Here is a 16,695-nt window from a genome sequence, read left to right on the forward strand (position 1 = left end):
TGCTCAAGACTAGCACTCTACCACTTGAGCCACAGCACCACTTCCAGCCTTTTCTGTGTACGTGGTACAGAGCAATTAAACCCAGGGCTTTGTGCATGCTAGGCCTGCCAACTTGGCTCTTGGTAGCTGTATTTCTTCCTCTATGCACAGAATATATGGTTTGATTTTTGTTCCCCGCCCCCATCCTAAGGCTTGAATTCAGGACCCGGGTGCTGTCCTGATCCTCTTTGTGTTCAAGGCTAGCACTCAGTCACTTGAGTCACAGTGTCATTTACAGCTTTTTCTGTGGAGTTAATTGGAGATAAGAATTATATATGCTTTCCTGCCTAAGCTGGCTTAGAATCATGATCCTTAGATCTCAGCCTCCTGAATAGCTAGTATTACAAGTATAACCACCAGCACCTGGCTCTTGTTTGATTTTTTTAAAAACAAGTTTCAGAAAGTATATTTTCTAACTGGTAGGTAGATTTTCAGCTATTTAAAAATGATTTTACTAGAATGATGGCACAAAGCCAGAGTAAAAGGCAAAACTCTGATATTATAGTTGTTCTGTTTTGAAATGAATATTATTTCCCCTCATACACTGATTTTTACATAACAAATTATAAACCAATACTTACAGATTAAGTCACTTTCAGAAGAACTTAAGAAAAGTCAAGGGAGGGGCTGGGAGTTTGTCCTAGTGGTAAGAGTGCTTGCCTAGCATGCATGAAGACTTGGGTTCAATTTCTCGGTACCACATACACAGAAAAAAAGCTGGAAATGGTGCTGTGGCTCGTGTGGTAGAGCCCTAGCCTTGAGAAAACCTGAGGACAGTGCCTAGACCCTAAGTTCAAGCCCCAGGACTGGCAAAAAGTGAGGGGAGGGAAAGTGGGAGAAAAATGTAACAATGTTTGACAAAAAATGTACTCATTAACTTATGTATGTAACTGTAACCCCTCTGTATATCACCTTGTCAATAAAATTAATTTTTTTTTAAAAGTCAGATGACACAGATCAGAAGGCAGACAAGTAAGGTGACTTACTGTTCTCTAGCCTAATGTCTGCTGATAGCCTGGGGGAGATGATTCTGAGCTGGGCTCAAATAGTAGACTTTGGGATCAATGGTTCAAAAATGGACTTATTGGGATCTTATTAATAATAGGCATATAGGAAGAATACTTCTGCATCTTGAGATTACTAGATAATCAAAGTGGGGAGGGTTAAAGTTTATGATTTTAAAAATGACTGGGAATTTTTTTTTTCTTTTTGCCAGTCCTGGGCTTGAGCTCAGGGCCTGAACACTGGCCTTGGACTTTCTCAAGGCTAGAGCTCTACCACTTGAGCCTCAGCACCACTTCTGGCTTTTTTCTATATGTGGTACCGAGGAATCGAACCTGGGTCTTCATGCATGCTAGACAAGCACTTTAACCACTAGGCCAAACTCCCAGCCCATGACTGGGAATTTTGATTCAGTATTCCAGAAAGTCAGACAGCCTCCTCTCAGTAAGCATAGAGCTTATGGACTTGATGTGACAAGGTAAGCAGGTTATGGGAGGTACATATTTTGTTTCTTTAAACTGATGCCCTAACAGGCTTTCACCTTTTATTTAGAACTTTCAGAGCCCAGGATCAATTAGTTACCCAAGTCTTGTTTCTTTTTGGGTATTTACAGCACACAGCCACATTGAACATTTCATTTCTATAGTTGGGCTTTCCAATATGGCAGCCAACTTCCTACCTTTGACTATGTAAACCTAAATTTATTAAGTAAAACATCTGGTGCCTCTGGAGCCCCCATTCAATAGCTATGTTCATCTAGTGGCTATGTTCCATGCTGCTGAACAGTGTAGATGTAAATCATTCCTACCACTGCAGAAAGCCCCCCTTAACAGACAGTGCTGCTCCTGTCCGGCCTCAGGATGACTCCACTAGAGCACATGGGGATGGGTTTCCTTGGGGATAATTTTGGAACTGATTGCTCAGTCTCTAGTATCTCTATTTCTGCTCAACAAGTTCCTGGACTAGTCTACAGCTTAGCCTTCTCTGCAGCAGGCTCTTGAGAGAGCTTAAGGACTTCATGCCAGTATTCTTCCTGGATCTTAAGATTCTCTCTGCTTGTATTTTGGAAGCTAAGTTATTTCCATTGCTTTACCTTGTAAGTAATTGTTAATTTTCAATCCCCATGTATAGTATGCTCTGGAAATTATGACATTCTTCGTGTGTGTGTATGTGTGTGTGTGTGTGTGTGTGTGTGTGTGTGTGTGTGTGTGTGTTTGTGTGTGTGTGTGTGAGGGGTTCAGGGGGCTTGACCTCGGCCTGGGAGCTGTCCCTGAGCTACCACCCTACCCCTGGGCCGGGCATTGTCCCTGAGCTTTCCAGCTCAAGGCTACCACCCTACCCTTGAGCCAAGCCCCACTCTCTGTTTTCTAGAGGTTAGAGATAAGAATCTCAGGTCCTTTAGTGCCCCGGCTGGTTTTGAACTTTGATCCTCAGATCTAGGCGTCCTGAGTAGCTAGGATTACAGGCGTGAGCCACTGCACCTGGAATTATGACATTATTCTTATATCAAGTTGGGAACTAGAAAAATGGATTGTGGTATCTGTGATGCTATTGAGTTCTACAGCATTTAGAGAGCAAATTGATATTCTCAAGAAATGTAAATATGGGTCAGAAGTATAGCCTAGTGGTAGAGTGCTTGCCTACCATGTGCTAAGCTCTCAGTCTGATTCCTTGGTACCATATACACAGAAAAAGCTGTAAGTAATGTTGTGGCTTAAGTGGTAGAGTGTTATCCTTGAGAAAGCTCAAGGACAGTATCCAGGTCCTGGGTTCAAGCCCCAGAACTGGCAAAAAAAGAAATGTAAATATAATTTAACATTTTAATTATATTTATTACTTGGTTGAAGATAGGGATGATAGGATAGTTGGGGATGGAGGAAACACTTAGGTTGAGAGAAAACTTTAGTGATAGTGGAAAAGCATAGAGCATACTGTAGGATGGTTAGTCTCAGGTGAATTCTAATGTCATAATTCCCACAGGTCTAAGAAAGAGAGGTTGTTGCTATTTCCTCAAAGCCTGACAACCATTCTAAACCTCAGATGAAGTGTCAAAGGATAGTATCTGAGAATTGGGAGGGACACTTCTTACTCCTATCATCAATAGGAATTTTAGACAACTGAAGAGAAGGAATAAGCAAGAAAGAACTCTTGGGAGTAACTGATGTAAAGAATTGGTCCAGGGGCCCTAGAGGTAAAGTGCTTGTCTAGCATGCACAAAGACTTGGGTTCAATTCCTCAGTACCACATACATAGAAAAACTGGAAGTGGTATTGTGGCTCAAGTGATAGAGCACTAGCCTTGAAAAAAGCTCAAAGACAGTGCTCAGTCCTTGAATTCAGTTCCCAAGACAGTCAAAAAATAAAAAAGGGGCCAGGAGTGAAATTAACCAATTGTGTTTGCTCTGTTTGTTAAGACCCCATGTATGGTATTCATGACTCTGCTGAATCATCCACCAACTTACTTGTTATGAAAATCGTAGATCTCCTGGATGTTGCCAAAGATGATGTGTTCTTTATTAAGGATCCCAGGGGGGATCTCTTCCACACCACTGGTCATTTCCCACAGGTAGGTCTGTAAGACAGCAATGGTTACCACTGGCAAATATATCACAGGAAACAGACAAATCAAAAGGCCCTCAAGCTTGGGAGTTAAGACTAGGAATGGGAATGCATAGAGTTTGGACAGTGAAGTAGAATAGAAAATAGAACAGAAGGAAATGAACATTCTACTCATTTTGATATTTATTAAATGTGTGTGGATTTGAGAGGAAAAGGTACAGATATTCAGATCTAACTTAAATTCATTGAGTGTGTCATGGCTTTTATATTCAAGTGTCTTACATCATTTTTTTTTTTAAACCGGAGTCTAGCTCCGGTTCAAGGAAAGTATAGAATGTCCTTTCACAAGCACTTTAAACTTCCATGCAATTACTGTTGATGCTGGGAGGAAGATTTCTCCTGCCTGACCTTTTATTTGCTACTCTCTGGGAAAAGAGAGTCCTCTTAAGGACTTCACAATGGTGAACTGCAATTTCTCTAATAGAGCTGTGAACTGATTGCTTCAAGACTTACCTCCAAGCACTCGTGTAAGTCCCTTACATAAGCCTTTTCTGTCTGGAGCAGTTCAGCCATAATGAATCTAGAAGGAAAAAAATGGGCTTTTAGTTGGTTACAGACAAACTGCCTCCTTCCTTAAAAATGGATAAAGCATTTAGGATATTCTCAAGTGTCTTATTTTTCTGCTTCACCATTCAATCCCCTCCCTATCCAGTGAGTCAGTCTCACTTTGATCATTTGCTCTGCTTCTCTTCAGCACATTGATGCTCAGTTAGTTCCACATGCTCTCTCCTTCCCCAGTTTCTTCATATATTGTCAATATACATGTGCTACCAATTGCACAGTTGTGTAAACAGATGTGAATGGTTCATATTCTATCTCAATTACTGGTTATCTTGAATCTCAGTTTACTTTATCTGTCTTACAACTCCTATAATTATCTTCAGTAGAGTTTGCAGACTCATATCAAAACATCTCAGTACCATAAGTTAGACCATGTTTCAGTGCCAGGTGAAGATGTTCAACAAATTTAAACCAGGTCTTAGTAATTTCTTATGTAAAAAGTAACATAGTAAGTATTCATGGGCCCTCTAGTCTGTCACCACTACTCAGTGTCATTGCTGTAACATGAAAGGAGCCATGGATGTATGTTAAAAAACCCCCACAAACGTGGTAGTGTTCCAATGACATTATTTATGAATACTGACATTTAAATTCATCTAATTTTAACATGTCACAAAATAGCATGTTTTCCTAGTTTTTAAAATCAGCCACCTACTAAAGTATGTAAAAATAATTTTTATTTTATTTTTGTGCTGGAGTTTGAACGCAGGGTCTTGTGCTTATTAGGCAGGTACTCTATCATTTGAACCACAGCTCTAGCCCTTTTTGCTTTCATTATTTTTTCAAATAGGGTTTCACTTTTTATTTGGAATGGTCTAGACCATAATCCTTTCCTATTTATGGTTCTTGCATAGTTGAGTTGACAGGTGTATGCCATCACACTCAGCTTTTTATTGGTTGAGATGGAGTTTTACTTTTTGCCAAGGCTGTCCTCTAACTCATCACTAGACCCCCAGTAGTGTAGTGTCACAAGACACTACACTTAGCTAATGAACAATATTTTCAAATTACAGACTATATAAAATAGATGGTGAGTCAAATTTGACCTTGGGCCAGAGTCTGCCATCTCTGATGTAGATTGATCTGTTAAGCATTTAGACATTACTTCCAACAGGATCTGTTTACATCAGAAACTGAGGTGCAAAAAGCCAAACATGTTCGCATAATTTAATGGTGTTGAGTTCTCTTCAATTTCCCATAAAGAGAAGTCTGAGGTTTCTATTGCAAAGGCAAGAATTGTCTTCCTTCTTGTCACTCAAAGTAACACAATGGATTGGAGCAATTGCTAAACTTATGATGCATGGCTTCATTATAGTAGATCTACTTTTTTTCCTCCATAAATTTTTATTTGAAATAGTGCTTGGTAGCTGGTGCATAATCATTGAATTTAGCACAGATTGTATGCTTACACATTTATATTGCATTTTTCAAGTCAGTTTTTCATGTAATTTATAATGAGAACTCCTATTTCTGAGAATTTCATCATGTGAAAATTTTTCCTAACTGTTGTCTTTTGGAAACTTCATAATAAATACTACATGAGTAGCATCTTTTCCTGAACATTTATCTTAGTGGGATTTTCCTTAGGGCCTAGTAATGGCCTTTCTATTAAAATTAAAGGATCTCTCTCTCTCCCTCTCCCTTATCTCCTCTCCCTCCCCTGCCTCTGTCTGTCTGTCTGTCTGTCTGTCTGTCTGTCTCTCTCCCTCCCTCTCTGCCTCCTCTTCGCTCTCTTCCTCCTTCCCTCCCTCCTTCCTTCCCTCTCTCTTTTTGATTGGTCATGGGTCTTGAATTCAGAATTTGAATTTGGTTGGTCATAGGTCTTCCTGCCTGGGCTGGATTTGAACTGTGGTCCTTAGATCTCAGCTTCCCAAGTAGCTGGAATTATAGGCATGAGCCACAAGCATCTAGCTAAAGGATTAATTTTTCTCCCTCTCTGTTGCGAGGCTTGAACTTGGGGCCAGAGCACTGTCCCTGAACTCTTTTGCTCAAGGCTAGTGTTCTACCACTTTGAGCCACAGTTTGTTCCACTTCTGTTTTTTGAGTGGTTAATTGGAGATACAAGTGCCTCACAGGGACTTTTCTGCCCAGGTTGGGTTTAAACTGCGATCCTCTGATTTCAGCCTCCTGAGTAGCTATGATTACAGGTGTGAGCCACTGGCACACAGTATACTGATTTTTTAAAGTGCCCTTTATAAAATTCAATTAATGACTATCTTAAATAGATACTATTCTTTAGTGGTAGAGTCAAACAGGAAGTGAATTATATCGTCATTTACTAGAAATATGACTTGCTTCTTTAGCTCTCAAACTCCTTATAAAACAGCTGATCACATGGGATTGCTGTGAGGATTAAACATGATCATGAGAACAATGTGCCTGGTACACAGGAGGTGGTTCTTGGGAAATAACCCAGAGATTAAGTCTATAGATTGCTATAAAATGCGGAATAAAGGGAGTACATGCTTATGGGCTTTGGAAAGCTGTCTTCGGTCTTCTGGCCTTGTGTTCCCTGACCTCGCTCTTTTTCTCCATTTGACTCCTGCAGGTATACCTGTCTTCATAATTTCTCTCTACTGTACTATCACTTTTATTTTACTTCACACTCATCTTTTATCTGTTCTTTAATGAACAAGAAAGAAGCCAGGAGGAAGATTTGGCCAAACATTCTCCTCCTCTCCCTTATACAGGTTGAATGTGTCCCTCAGATTTTATGAGGAAGTACCAATCTTAGATACCTTAGATATTGACCCTACTTGGCAAAAGAGTCATTGCAATATCAGAATAAGGTGGGTTCCTAATCAATATCACCAATACCCACCAAAAGGGAGAATTTGTATATAAGAACTACATATTCAGGAAGAACACCATGTGAATATGAACACAGCTACCTACAAGCTAAAGAGAAAAGCCTAAAACAGATTCTTCCCTCTATGTCCTCAGAGGAAACCAATACTGCTATCACATTGACTTCAGAATTCTGGCCTTCAGAACTATAAGTTAGTACATATCTGTGGTTGAAATCACCTAACTTGTGGTACTTTGTTACATGGCCTAACAATCTTCTTCAGACCTCACATGAAGCAAGGTCTAACTTCACAGACCAGCTTTTGTTTCTTCAGCCCCCCCAAAAAGCTACAGTCTTCCTGCATCCTGATAAAAATAAACTATGCAGAGCTACTTAATCTTAGTATATACTGTATTTTTTTCTAGCATTACTTATTATCTGACAAATATTTCTCATGAAGTGTCTTTGGTATTTCTGTATAAATGCGACTTTGCAACCCCAGCATAAAGGAAGTAGAAAGCAAAGAAATTGTAAGGTAGAGAGGGCTCATTGTTTCCATTGTTCAATGCCTTTGGATTCCTGATTAATATGAAATGTGAGTAAACAATTATCTACCAACTAAAAAAGAAAATGTATTCTGGCTGCCTAGAATCAAGATTTTCTGAGACTATAACTGAAATATAGTCTTCTCTCAGGGATTGGTTTTAGGATCCCCATGGATATCCAAATCTGCACATGCTCAAATTCCTTCTATAAATGGCATCATATCTTTATATAACTATGCACATCTTCCCATATATTTGAGGTCATCTCTTTTTTTTTACTTTTTTTTTTTTTTTGGCCAGTCCTGGGCTTGAACTCAGGGCTTGAGCACTGTCCTTGGACTTTCTCAAGGCTAGAGCTCTACCACTTGAGCCTCAGCACCACTTCTGGCTTTTTTCTATGTATGTTGTACCAAGAAATCGAACCCGGGTCTTCGTGCATGCTAGGCAAGCACTTTAACCGCTAGGCCAAACTCCCGGCCCTTGAGGTCATCTCTTGATTGCATATGACACCCAAGACAATGTAAACGCTATGTCAATAGTTGTTATACTGCACTACTTAGAGGATAAGAACAAGAAAATATAATCTGCACATACTCAGTCCAAGTATAGTTTTTTCCCTAAATATTTCCAATGCCTGGTTAAGTGAATCGGAGGATATGGAACTTATAAATGTGGAAGGCTGACTATAGTTAGAGAACATAGCAGGAATCTAATGATTCATTGGTTTCAGCTTTCTAAATGGATTCATGCCCCTATCCATTCTAATTCTGAGAAAACAGTTCAATTTATGAAAACATCTGACAATTTCATTATTCCAAAATGTTTGATCCATAGCATTGTCTATTTCTTGATAATATTCTTGTGTTTCATATACTCTTGGGCTATAGTTGACCTTGGAGTAAACTGAGGTGACAGTTTTGTAATTAATTTCTATAATTCACTCACTCTGGTGATGAGAGACACATATAGGAAGGGATGGAAAAACAATGGTGGCAGAGACAAGAACTCTGGAGAATAGATTGCTATGAAGTAAGAAAAAAAATAAGTCAAAAAGTTCACTTCCTAGCTTCAAGGTTGAGAAGCTAGGATTAGGATCCCAGAAGGAGGGAGAGAAAACTGTTTTGTGTGTCCTAAGTTCTGATTCTATGGGTGAAATTTGATGATCCAAGAGGAAGATGTTCTCAAAGAAATCATTGATACACGAAAAGGACACAAGGGCAGAACAGATGGAGAGACAAAGAAGTCCCCAGGGAGCCCATGTGTCAATGCAAGCATCTTGTATGTCCATCCCAACCTCTGCAGGTAGACAAAAGGAAAATTACAGTTTTGTAAGGGATGAGTGACAATGAAAACCAAGGGGGGTTCTGCTAGTAAGCACGAGTTCCCAGCACATACTCTTTCTTCCGGGCTGACTTCCGCTTCTCTTCATTGACCTCATGGTTGGCATCCCGTAGTTTGACCTCACGATCTGAAAGGCTTGCTGGTATGATGTCCAGCTCCAGGTCTTTGTTATCCTACATGACAAGAATCACAGAAGTCACTTTAAGGAAGCCATAGGAAAGCAACTCATCTGAGAAAGGGAGGTAGTTAAGCAAGATCACGTGCATTTAATCTACCCATATGCATCCATCTTTCTTAGGCAATTCTTTTCTTTTCTTTTCTTTTTTGCCTGGGGCTTTCTCAAGGCTAGGGCTCTACCACTTGAGCCACAGCACTATTTCTGGCTTTTTCTATATATGCGGTACTGAAGAATCGAACCTGAGTCTTCAGGCATGCTGAGCAAGCACTCTACCACTAGGCCAAACTCCCAGCCCGGCAACTCTTATTTTTAAATAAGAAAGACATAAAACATTCAGGTCAAATATTTAATGCTAATACTCATAGCAATGAATAGCTATTTCCCAGAGGACTTTGGTCCTGATTAATTCTAAACACGTGTATACATAAACGTCCAAGATTGGTTCTCTAATAATAAATATGAAACAAAATCACAGGAAAGCTTCAAAGCCTTTCCTTTTTCAAAGGAAAAAAACACACTGTTTTTATTTAAACAAGCAATTTCCCTTTGGAAATAGAAAGTTAAATGATTGAGCAAAAATGACTGAGCCTTCTAATTGCTCACCCCTCCCTACTTCAACCATTAGTTGATATTATATATGATGGAACCCCTTAGGAAAAAACTCAGGGTGTGGGGGAGAAGTAAAAGCCTTATTCATGGTTTGCCCACTTCATTGTAGGCTTCCCTGCTTCAGATGATGAGCCTATTTAAAGATTTACAAGTTAAAAATCCTAGGATTATACTGCCAGGCTGTATTTAGACCATAATTCATAGGTTCCTAGCCTCTATTATGAAGAAGAGATTAAACATCAGTCTTCTTTTGCTTTATGGCAAATAGTACCCTCTTTCTGGTAAAATGTCAAATACAAATTGTACCCTTATTCTTGAAAGAGCATTATTACACATATAAGCGACTCTAATCATCTGCTGATTAGCATAACTGAGTACTGATGAGGACAAAATAAAGGGGTTAGTCCTCAAGTCAAAGGCCAACTCTAAATAGAGAAAAACTGCTTTGTAACTGAGCTGTCCTTCTGGCTTGTAAGTTTTGAAATATACAGAGCACTAGCACTGGGGGTAGAGGTGATTGAAATGTCTCTAAGGATCAATGGTTCAGAAAGGCTGTTCTAGAAATGTTCTTCCACAGCAGTAAGATCAGTGGTACTGAGGGAAAGAAGGGAGGACACCCAGTGAGAAGCACTCATACCTACCTCTGTGTTGACACCCAGAGCTTTCTCCAGGGAGTACCGGTACTTTCCCATCCTTAGGGAGAAATCTCGGTAATGCTTGTCCACTGTGGTCACCCATTTCCTTATCTCCGTGGCATGAATGTGGCCTTTTTCTACAAAACTATCAGCCAGCTGAATTAGAAGCTTCACCTTCTCCTTTGTTTGCTGTTCCAAAAGAGAGTCTAAAGTTATTAGATAACATTATTTTCATGCCCCTTCATTTCAAGTTTCCCTCTCCTCTGTATGACAGCCACTGGTAACCTCAGAATCTGATGGTTTGGGTTTGTATTTCAACTCTCTCAGTTGCCAGCTGTATAGCCTTGAGCAGATTATTTAAATTCTCTATGACCTCTAGTTCCTTCACTCAGAAAATAGGCCTTTTCTGCTGAAGGCTGAGCGTTCTACCACTTGAGTCACACCTCTATCTCTAGAGGTGGCTTTTTGCTGGCTAACTAGAGATAGAGTCTCTCAAATTTGTATGCTAGGCTGGCTTCAAACAGCTATCCTCAGATCTCAGCTTCCTAGATAACTAGGATTACAGGCATGGGCCACCAACACCCAGTTAATTATTATCACTATTGACATGAGGCTCTTAAATTAAAATAGCACTTTACTGGTTTAGAGAGTATGTTATAATCACATTTAAGGCTAATCTGAGTCTTAAGGCCTTCTTAAGAAGTAGGTGGGACAGGTCTTTTTGAGCCACAGATGAAAAAGTTGAGGACTAGGATTTGTTTTTTGAGCTGGTACAAATTCATAGCATTCATGAGTGACAGAACCTTTCTGCCTCTGATCCTTTGTTCCTAATTCTCTCCCTTCTCTGTACTGGTCTGTGAACATTATGTAAGTTGGCCTATGTTCAGAACCAAAGAAACTCATGCAGACTTAAGAGTAGACTGTCTCTGTCTTTAGTTTCTTAAGTCTGCATGAGTTTCTTTGGTTCTGAACATAGGCCAACTTACATAATGTTCACAGACCAGTACAGAGAAGGGTTAGTAAAAAGGGCCAGTGAAGTAACTGCTTTACATGGCTAACAAGGTAAAATGCTGACATATATTAGGTTAATTTCATTTCTAGTAAGAATTTATAAAGCAACTACTCTGTCCACAACACTGTGCAGAGAGCTATAGGTATGGGCTTGGGGGATAAACAAAAGGAGCAAATATATGCTCATTTCCTCCCAAACAATCAATAATCTCTAGAGGGGCCAAGATTGTCACACAGGGTAAATAACTCAGGGCATCATATAATTGAATGTCAAAATAAGAAGTATGTATAGTTAATAAGATAGGAATTTTAAAATGGAAATAAATGAAGGTAAACTGGCATGAGAATGTCCAAAAGATCTCCTAGGGAAAGTGGGACTCAAACTGGGTGAGAAATTGATAGGGAAATGGTATGGAATTTCACAGGAAATGAATTGCTTATCTTCTATCTTAAGTTTGAACTCTGAAACTCGAAAAGCTACCAGGGAAACATTTTTCCTTAACATAAAGTAAAGAATATTTAGTATTCTTAGAAGAAAAATTATCTTACAGACTGGAAGAAAAGAAGGACAAAACTTTACTCAGTTGCAATCTAGTTAAATTGGCGAAATTGAGGCAGACTATCACTGGTACAGAAGTCAAAAGAGCCTTTCTTTTTTTAAATACTACTTCTGCTTCCCAACTCCCCCCACACCCTCCTTTGTAGACTGGAAGACCTATGTATAGCCCTTCCCATGAAAGAGAAACCTTTCCAAGAAAATCCAAAGAGGTAAGCAGTACATTTTTCTACTACATAGGGAGACTATGGTCACTCACAAAGTAGGGATAAAATAGGACTAAAGTAAGGTTCCAGAAGGTGTGCTACAGTGTAGGTAGGATGGGACATTAATATGTTTTCCCTTTCTATCCCCAAGCTCTCACCTTGGGAAGAGCATTTGCCATGTGCAAAAAGTGATGCTGAAAAAGGCTCCCACATAGGCAGGGAGCCAAAGGTGAGAGATAAAAGTGCCACAAAGAGAGGAAGAGCTAAGACAGATCACATTTTCATTCAAACTCACTGGTCTTCAAATTCAATTCTGGCTGTGAAAATGGATGAAAATCAGACTTCCTTCTGTGATAGCTTCTCCTACACCTCAGTGTAAATGGGAATGTGAAAGTGCTTGTGCATTTTGTTCCCCAGAGACCAAACATGGCTCTTTAGTAGGTTCTGAGGCCAGATGGAAATAGCCAGGAACTAAACTCTTCTGACAGAGGAACCCGCCCACAGTAGTTCACCCTTTCCTTAAGGTGGACTTTGATGTCACTCAAATTTTAAGAATATGTGGATGTGTCACTGATGTGTGCACATTTTTACACTGATACATTTTTGCAGTATCATGGAATATAGTAGATTCTAGAACCTGGAGCTTAATGATGATAATTTGGAAGTACAATGTATAGCTCAGAGCTGCTCTTTGGGAATTCAAAGGGTTCAGAGGGAGGCAATTCTAAGCTTGCTTTCCTGCTTGTCATGGAGGCCATGTGTTTCCACTTACAGCTTTTGTTTCCTTAATGTGAAGTTGGCCAGAATGCAATGCTGGGTGGATGTGGGGAAGGGTCTGGGATAATTCCTACCTTGGCAGGCACCCTGAACTCCCCATATTCTTTCAGCAGCTCCTGAGTCTCTTCTGTGGTCTCTCCAGTGGAGGTATGTGTTGAGAGGTAAAATTCTCCTGTTTCTTGGATCCAGTCCAGTGCCTAAGGAGAAAACAGTTCCCCAGAAGGCAGTTGTCAAGGGGAACATACTAACAGGGAAAATTCTGCAGTTTGGACAAGGTGCTGGACCTAGGAAATGTGATATCACATGGGTCAGCCCTCTCCTGACACAGGAACTAGACTGGAGCCTGTCCTAGGCCAGGTCTAGAATCATCCATAATCGAGGGGAGAGTGAGCACCAGATTCCTCATCATATCTCTTGGTCCTACATGCAGAACAGAGTAAAGCTGAATTACTAACAAGTAGTAGCCCGTTTCCTCACATTTCTTACCCTTCTCATCTTCACTCTGCTTGCTACTGTGCCCACTCCTGAATTATCCAAGCTCTGGTCCTCTGGAACACTGTAATCTCCCAGAACTAAGACAAAGCCAGGGAAAATCTGGACATACCTGCTTAGCACTACGTTCAAACACCACATATTGCTGGCACTGGTCTAACCGTCGCTTTTTCAAGGTCCAGAAGTGCAAGACACGATTCTCTCTTTGCAAGAGCTCACTCAAGATGGCTGTAGGATAAAGGAGGCAAGCGTGGTCACTGGAATACTCTGGGTGAAGCCCCAACTGCTTTAGCCCCATTCTCCAGGTGTCTGTTAAATATTCTTATAAGACAAATCCAACAGCAGAAGAAAGGGAACAAAGCTGGGTACCAAGAGAATTTACCTAAAGGAGGCAAAATTCAGGTGATCAAGGTAAGATCCTGCTGTTGAGAGTTCCATCAACTAGGGAGGAAGAATATGCCACCTGTTACTTACAAATGACACTGATTGATTCTCTTCACGCTGAAATCAGTCCTCACGTTCCAGTTTCCATAATAACAACTGATTTGGTTGACCCCAGAGCCAAAGGAGTGTGAATATACTTTGCTGGAATTCCCACGTATTCCCTCTGGAGTTGCTAGAGGACAAGCAAGTGAGCAGAGGAGAGAGGCTGGGTGTGGACAGCCTGTGTCAAGAACTACTTTCCTGGTTCTGCATAAGAATTGTGTACATCAGAGTTTCCTGAGCAGTGGGTGGAGGAAAACTGTGCTGGAGAATCATGTTTATATGCTCTCTCTAGGTCCAAACTCCAGGTCACTTTGGATTTGATCCTAAGGAAAGTCGATAGCTGTTTCATGTTGCCTCTAATGATGGTAAACATGAGGATACATGCAAGACATGTATTACCACAAGGGACTATGGTGGGCATTGAGTCTGTTAGCTCCCTGCAGGCTTCAACTGTAGCTGGCTATCAGAATTGATTTTATCACCCAATGTGTCAGTTGTTAAGTATCCATTTTGATCAACATTATCTGCTTTATCATTTTTCCCCATCTCCCAACCCTACCCCTTTCTTCAATTTTCCTAGTTTCATAGGATTTGCATTGAACATTATGATTGTATTCTCCTCTGCTTCCTCCATTCATACCCTCCCTCTTCTAAAGGCCCCTTCCCATCTCAAGTACCATCTTCTGGTATTCATTTTATTGGACTGTGAATTAGTTTTCTTAAGGAATTATACCATTTGAATTTTCCCCTGCATGTACCATACTTCAGTTTATATGTTTGTGTATACTTGCATTGTGTCCCTTTATGTGCTTACTTTCTAAATTAGATCTAATTTCTACCTATGAGAGAAAAATACCAGTGAAGACCTTAAGTTTTCAAATAGTATGCTCTATGTTTGAGGAAGCCAAATTTATTTTGTGTTATGTCTGCCTCTTGCCCCCTACTAATTATGTTAGATATTAATAGAATAAATCATGATATGGTAGATATTAATAGAATAAATAATGATATGGAATATTAATATTTTAACACTCACTTGGTGGTGGGCATATATATTTTTTCATACACCATGATGCATGTACCTTTATCTTCCTAGTTTTACAGAGGAGGAAACTCAGGCTCCAGGACAATAAGTAACTCTCTCAGAGTTATTCCAATAAGAAGAGGTAGAGCTTGGGTTTGGGGCAAGTCTGTTTGGCTTCAGAGCATACAAGCTTGAGCCACACTGAGTTCCAAGGGTATAAATCACACATTGCTGTGCTTTGCACCAAGATGCACAACCCAAACTGAGTGTTGGTACAAAGGAGTTTTTGTTGTGATCCTCACTCCCAGGTTTGCTTGTAGGGTTAGAATCTATTATGCTCTGTTTATATTTCCTTAGGCTGAGAACTTTCATGAGTCCCAGCTACATACCACTCCCAGTATGTCTTCATTATGTAACTTCCTTCCTTCCTTCCTCTTTCCCCCTCTTCCTCCCTCACTGACCTCTGGTTCATCCATGTGTATTACTTTGGCAAATTAATATTAACAGACTGGATCCATGCAAGAGCTTGAAGCATGCATGTGGACTTAATTCTGCCTTCTGCTCCATAGCTATCCCAATTACAAGAACTTCTCAGTAACAGTTGCTCCTCACTCATGTCTCAGAACAGACAAGAATCTACTGCAGTCAAAAGCCATTGTGGCAACCTAAGGTACAGATGTGCATTGCTAAGCCCAGCCATGGGAGGTAAAACCTACTCAATGGCATCACTTGAACAATAAATGCACAGAGTGATGCAACATTGAATCTTTTGGCTGATTTGCTCCCATAACCAAAACCTAGTCTATTTAGCATTGGCTTCAGAGACAGATAGCAGGTGAAAAGGAAACAGATAGGAAGGAGTTGCAGGTCCTGGTTTTGATGAACACACTCATTGGAGAAGGACAGGGTGAGCTCTGTTCCTTCAGCCTCTGTGTCTCTAGTCAGAGCTTCTCCCATTGTAATTCAGCTTTGTGATCCAAATCAGTGAAAGATCCTAAAAAGATTCGTTTTCACTTTTTCCCCTTGTTGAGAGCTTTCACATAAGCAACAACCTTCCTCCCTCAGGAAGATGTAGGCATTTCTGGCTCCCTCTAGGTGCTTGCCCTCCTTCTTGCATACATAAGTGTAGGTGGGGGTGTGGTCTCTCAGCAGCAGCTGGCTTCACCCAAGCTGCCATCTGCATTTTGAAGTCAGAGCATATGTTCTGAAATGTGCTGAAGAAGTGGGGCACATGATGTCAGCCTCCCACACTGCCTTTCAATCAAAAATGCAATAACACATCTGGGAAAGGAACCCTGCATCTTTCCTCTCTGTGGGAAACTTGATTCCTAAGTTTGATTCTTTCCAATGGTTCCTGATCTTCCCAACTCTTGAGCTCTCTGAGCATGAAGAGAAACCAACATCCCCATTTCATCCATGATGTCTCCAGGCCTGTTGCCCCACTCCCACACTTCAAGTCAGCTCAGATCCCCTCCCTAGCGTTGATCGCCAGGGTTGTATTTCTATATGTTAACAAGCGGACGTGTTAAAATTTCCACCCATTTAGAAACCTCATTTCCACCTGGCTGGTAATAAGACACAACCATAAAACTCGGTAATAATGCATAATAATAAGACAGATAATTTAAATTTAACAAGATCATACAATAAGCAATTTAAAAAGTTATGTTTTTCATATGTCATAGACTTTATATAATTCAGAGAGATATTAAAGATTATCTAGAATTATCTTTGCACACAAATTGTATGGCTAGTGAAAGGCATACAGGTCTTTTGTAGGTTTGGGTGGGACCTGAGATTCTGTATTTTATATAAACTTCCAACTGA

General features: G+C 40.3%; 1 protein-coding gene across 19 annotated transcripts in view; it reads right to left on the minus strand.

The window, feature by feature from the left end:
- Positions 1 to 16,695, minus strand: part of Kalrn (kalirin RhoGEF kinase) — a 598,249-nt gene that overhangs the window by 199,689 nt on the left and 381,865 nt on the right. For all 19 annotated transcript variants that reach the window (XM_090345067.1, XM_090345058.1, XM_090345042.1 and 16 more), the window contains exons 20-25: positions 13,471 to 13,586; positions 12,941 to 13,063; positions 10,323 to 10,505; positions 8,949 to 9,067; positions 4,113 to 4,179; positions 3,503 to 3,612 (exon numbers count right to left, since the gene is read on the minus strand). In XM_090345067.1, the coding sequence (XP_090201193.1) occupies positions 3,503 to 3,612; positions 4,113 to 4,179; positions 8,949 to 9,067; positions 10,323 to 10,505; positions 12,941 to 13,063; positions 13,471 to 13,586 (718 nt within the window). The remainder of the gene's footprint in view (positions 1 to 3,502; positions 3,613 to 4,112; positions 4,180 to 8,948; positions 9,068 to 10,322; positions 10,506 to 12,940; positions 13,064 to 13,470; positions 13,587 to 16,695) is intronic.

The sequence above is a fragment of the Megascapheus bottae genome, chromosome 1, assembly GCF_031878675.1.
Source record: "Megascapheus bottae isolate mThoBot1 chromosome 1, mThoBot2.hap1, whole genome shotgun sequence".
NCBI lineage: Eukaryota > Metazoa > Chordata > Mammalia > Rodentia > Geomyidae > Megascapheus > Megascapheus bottae.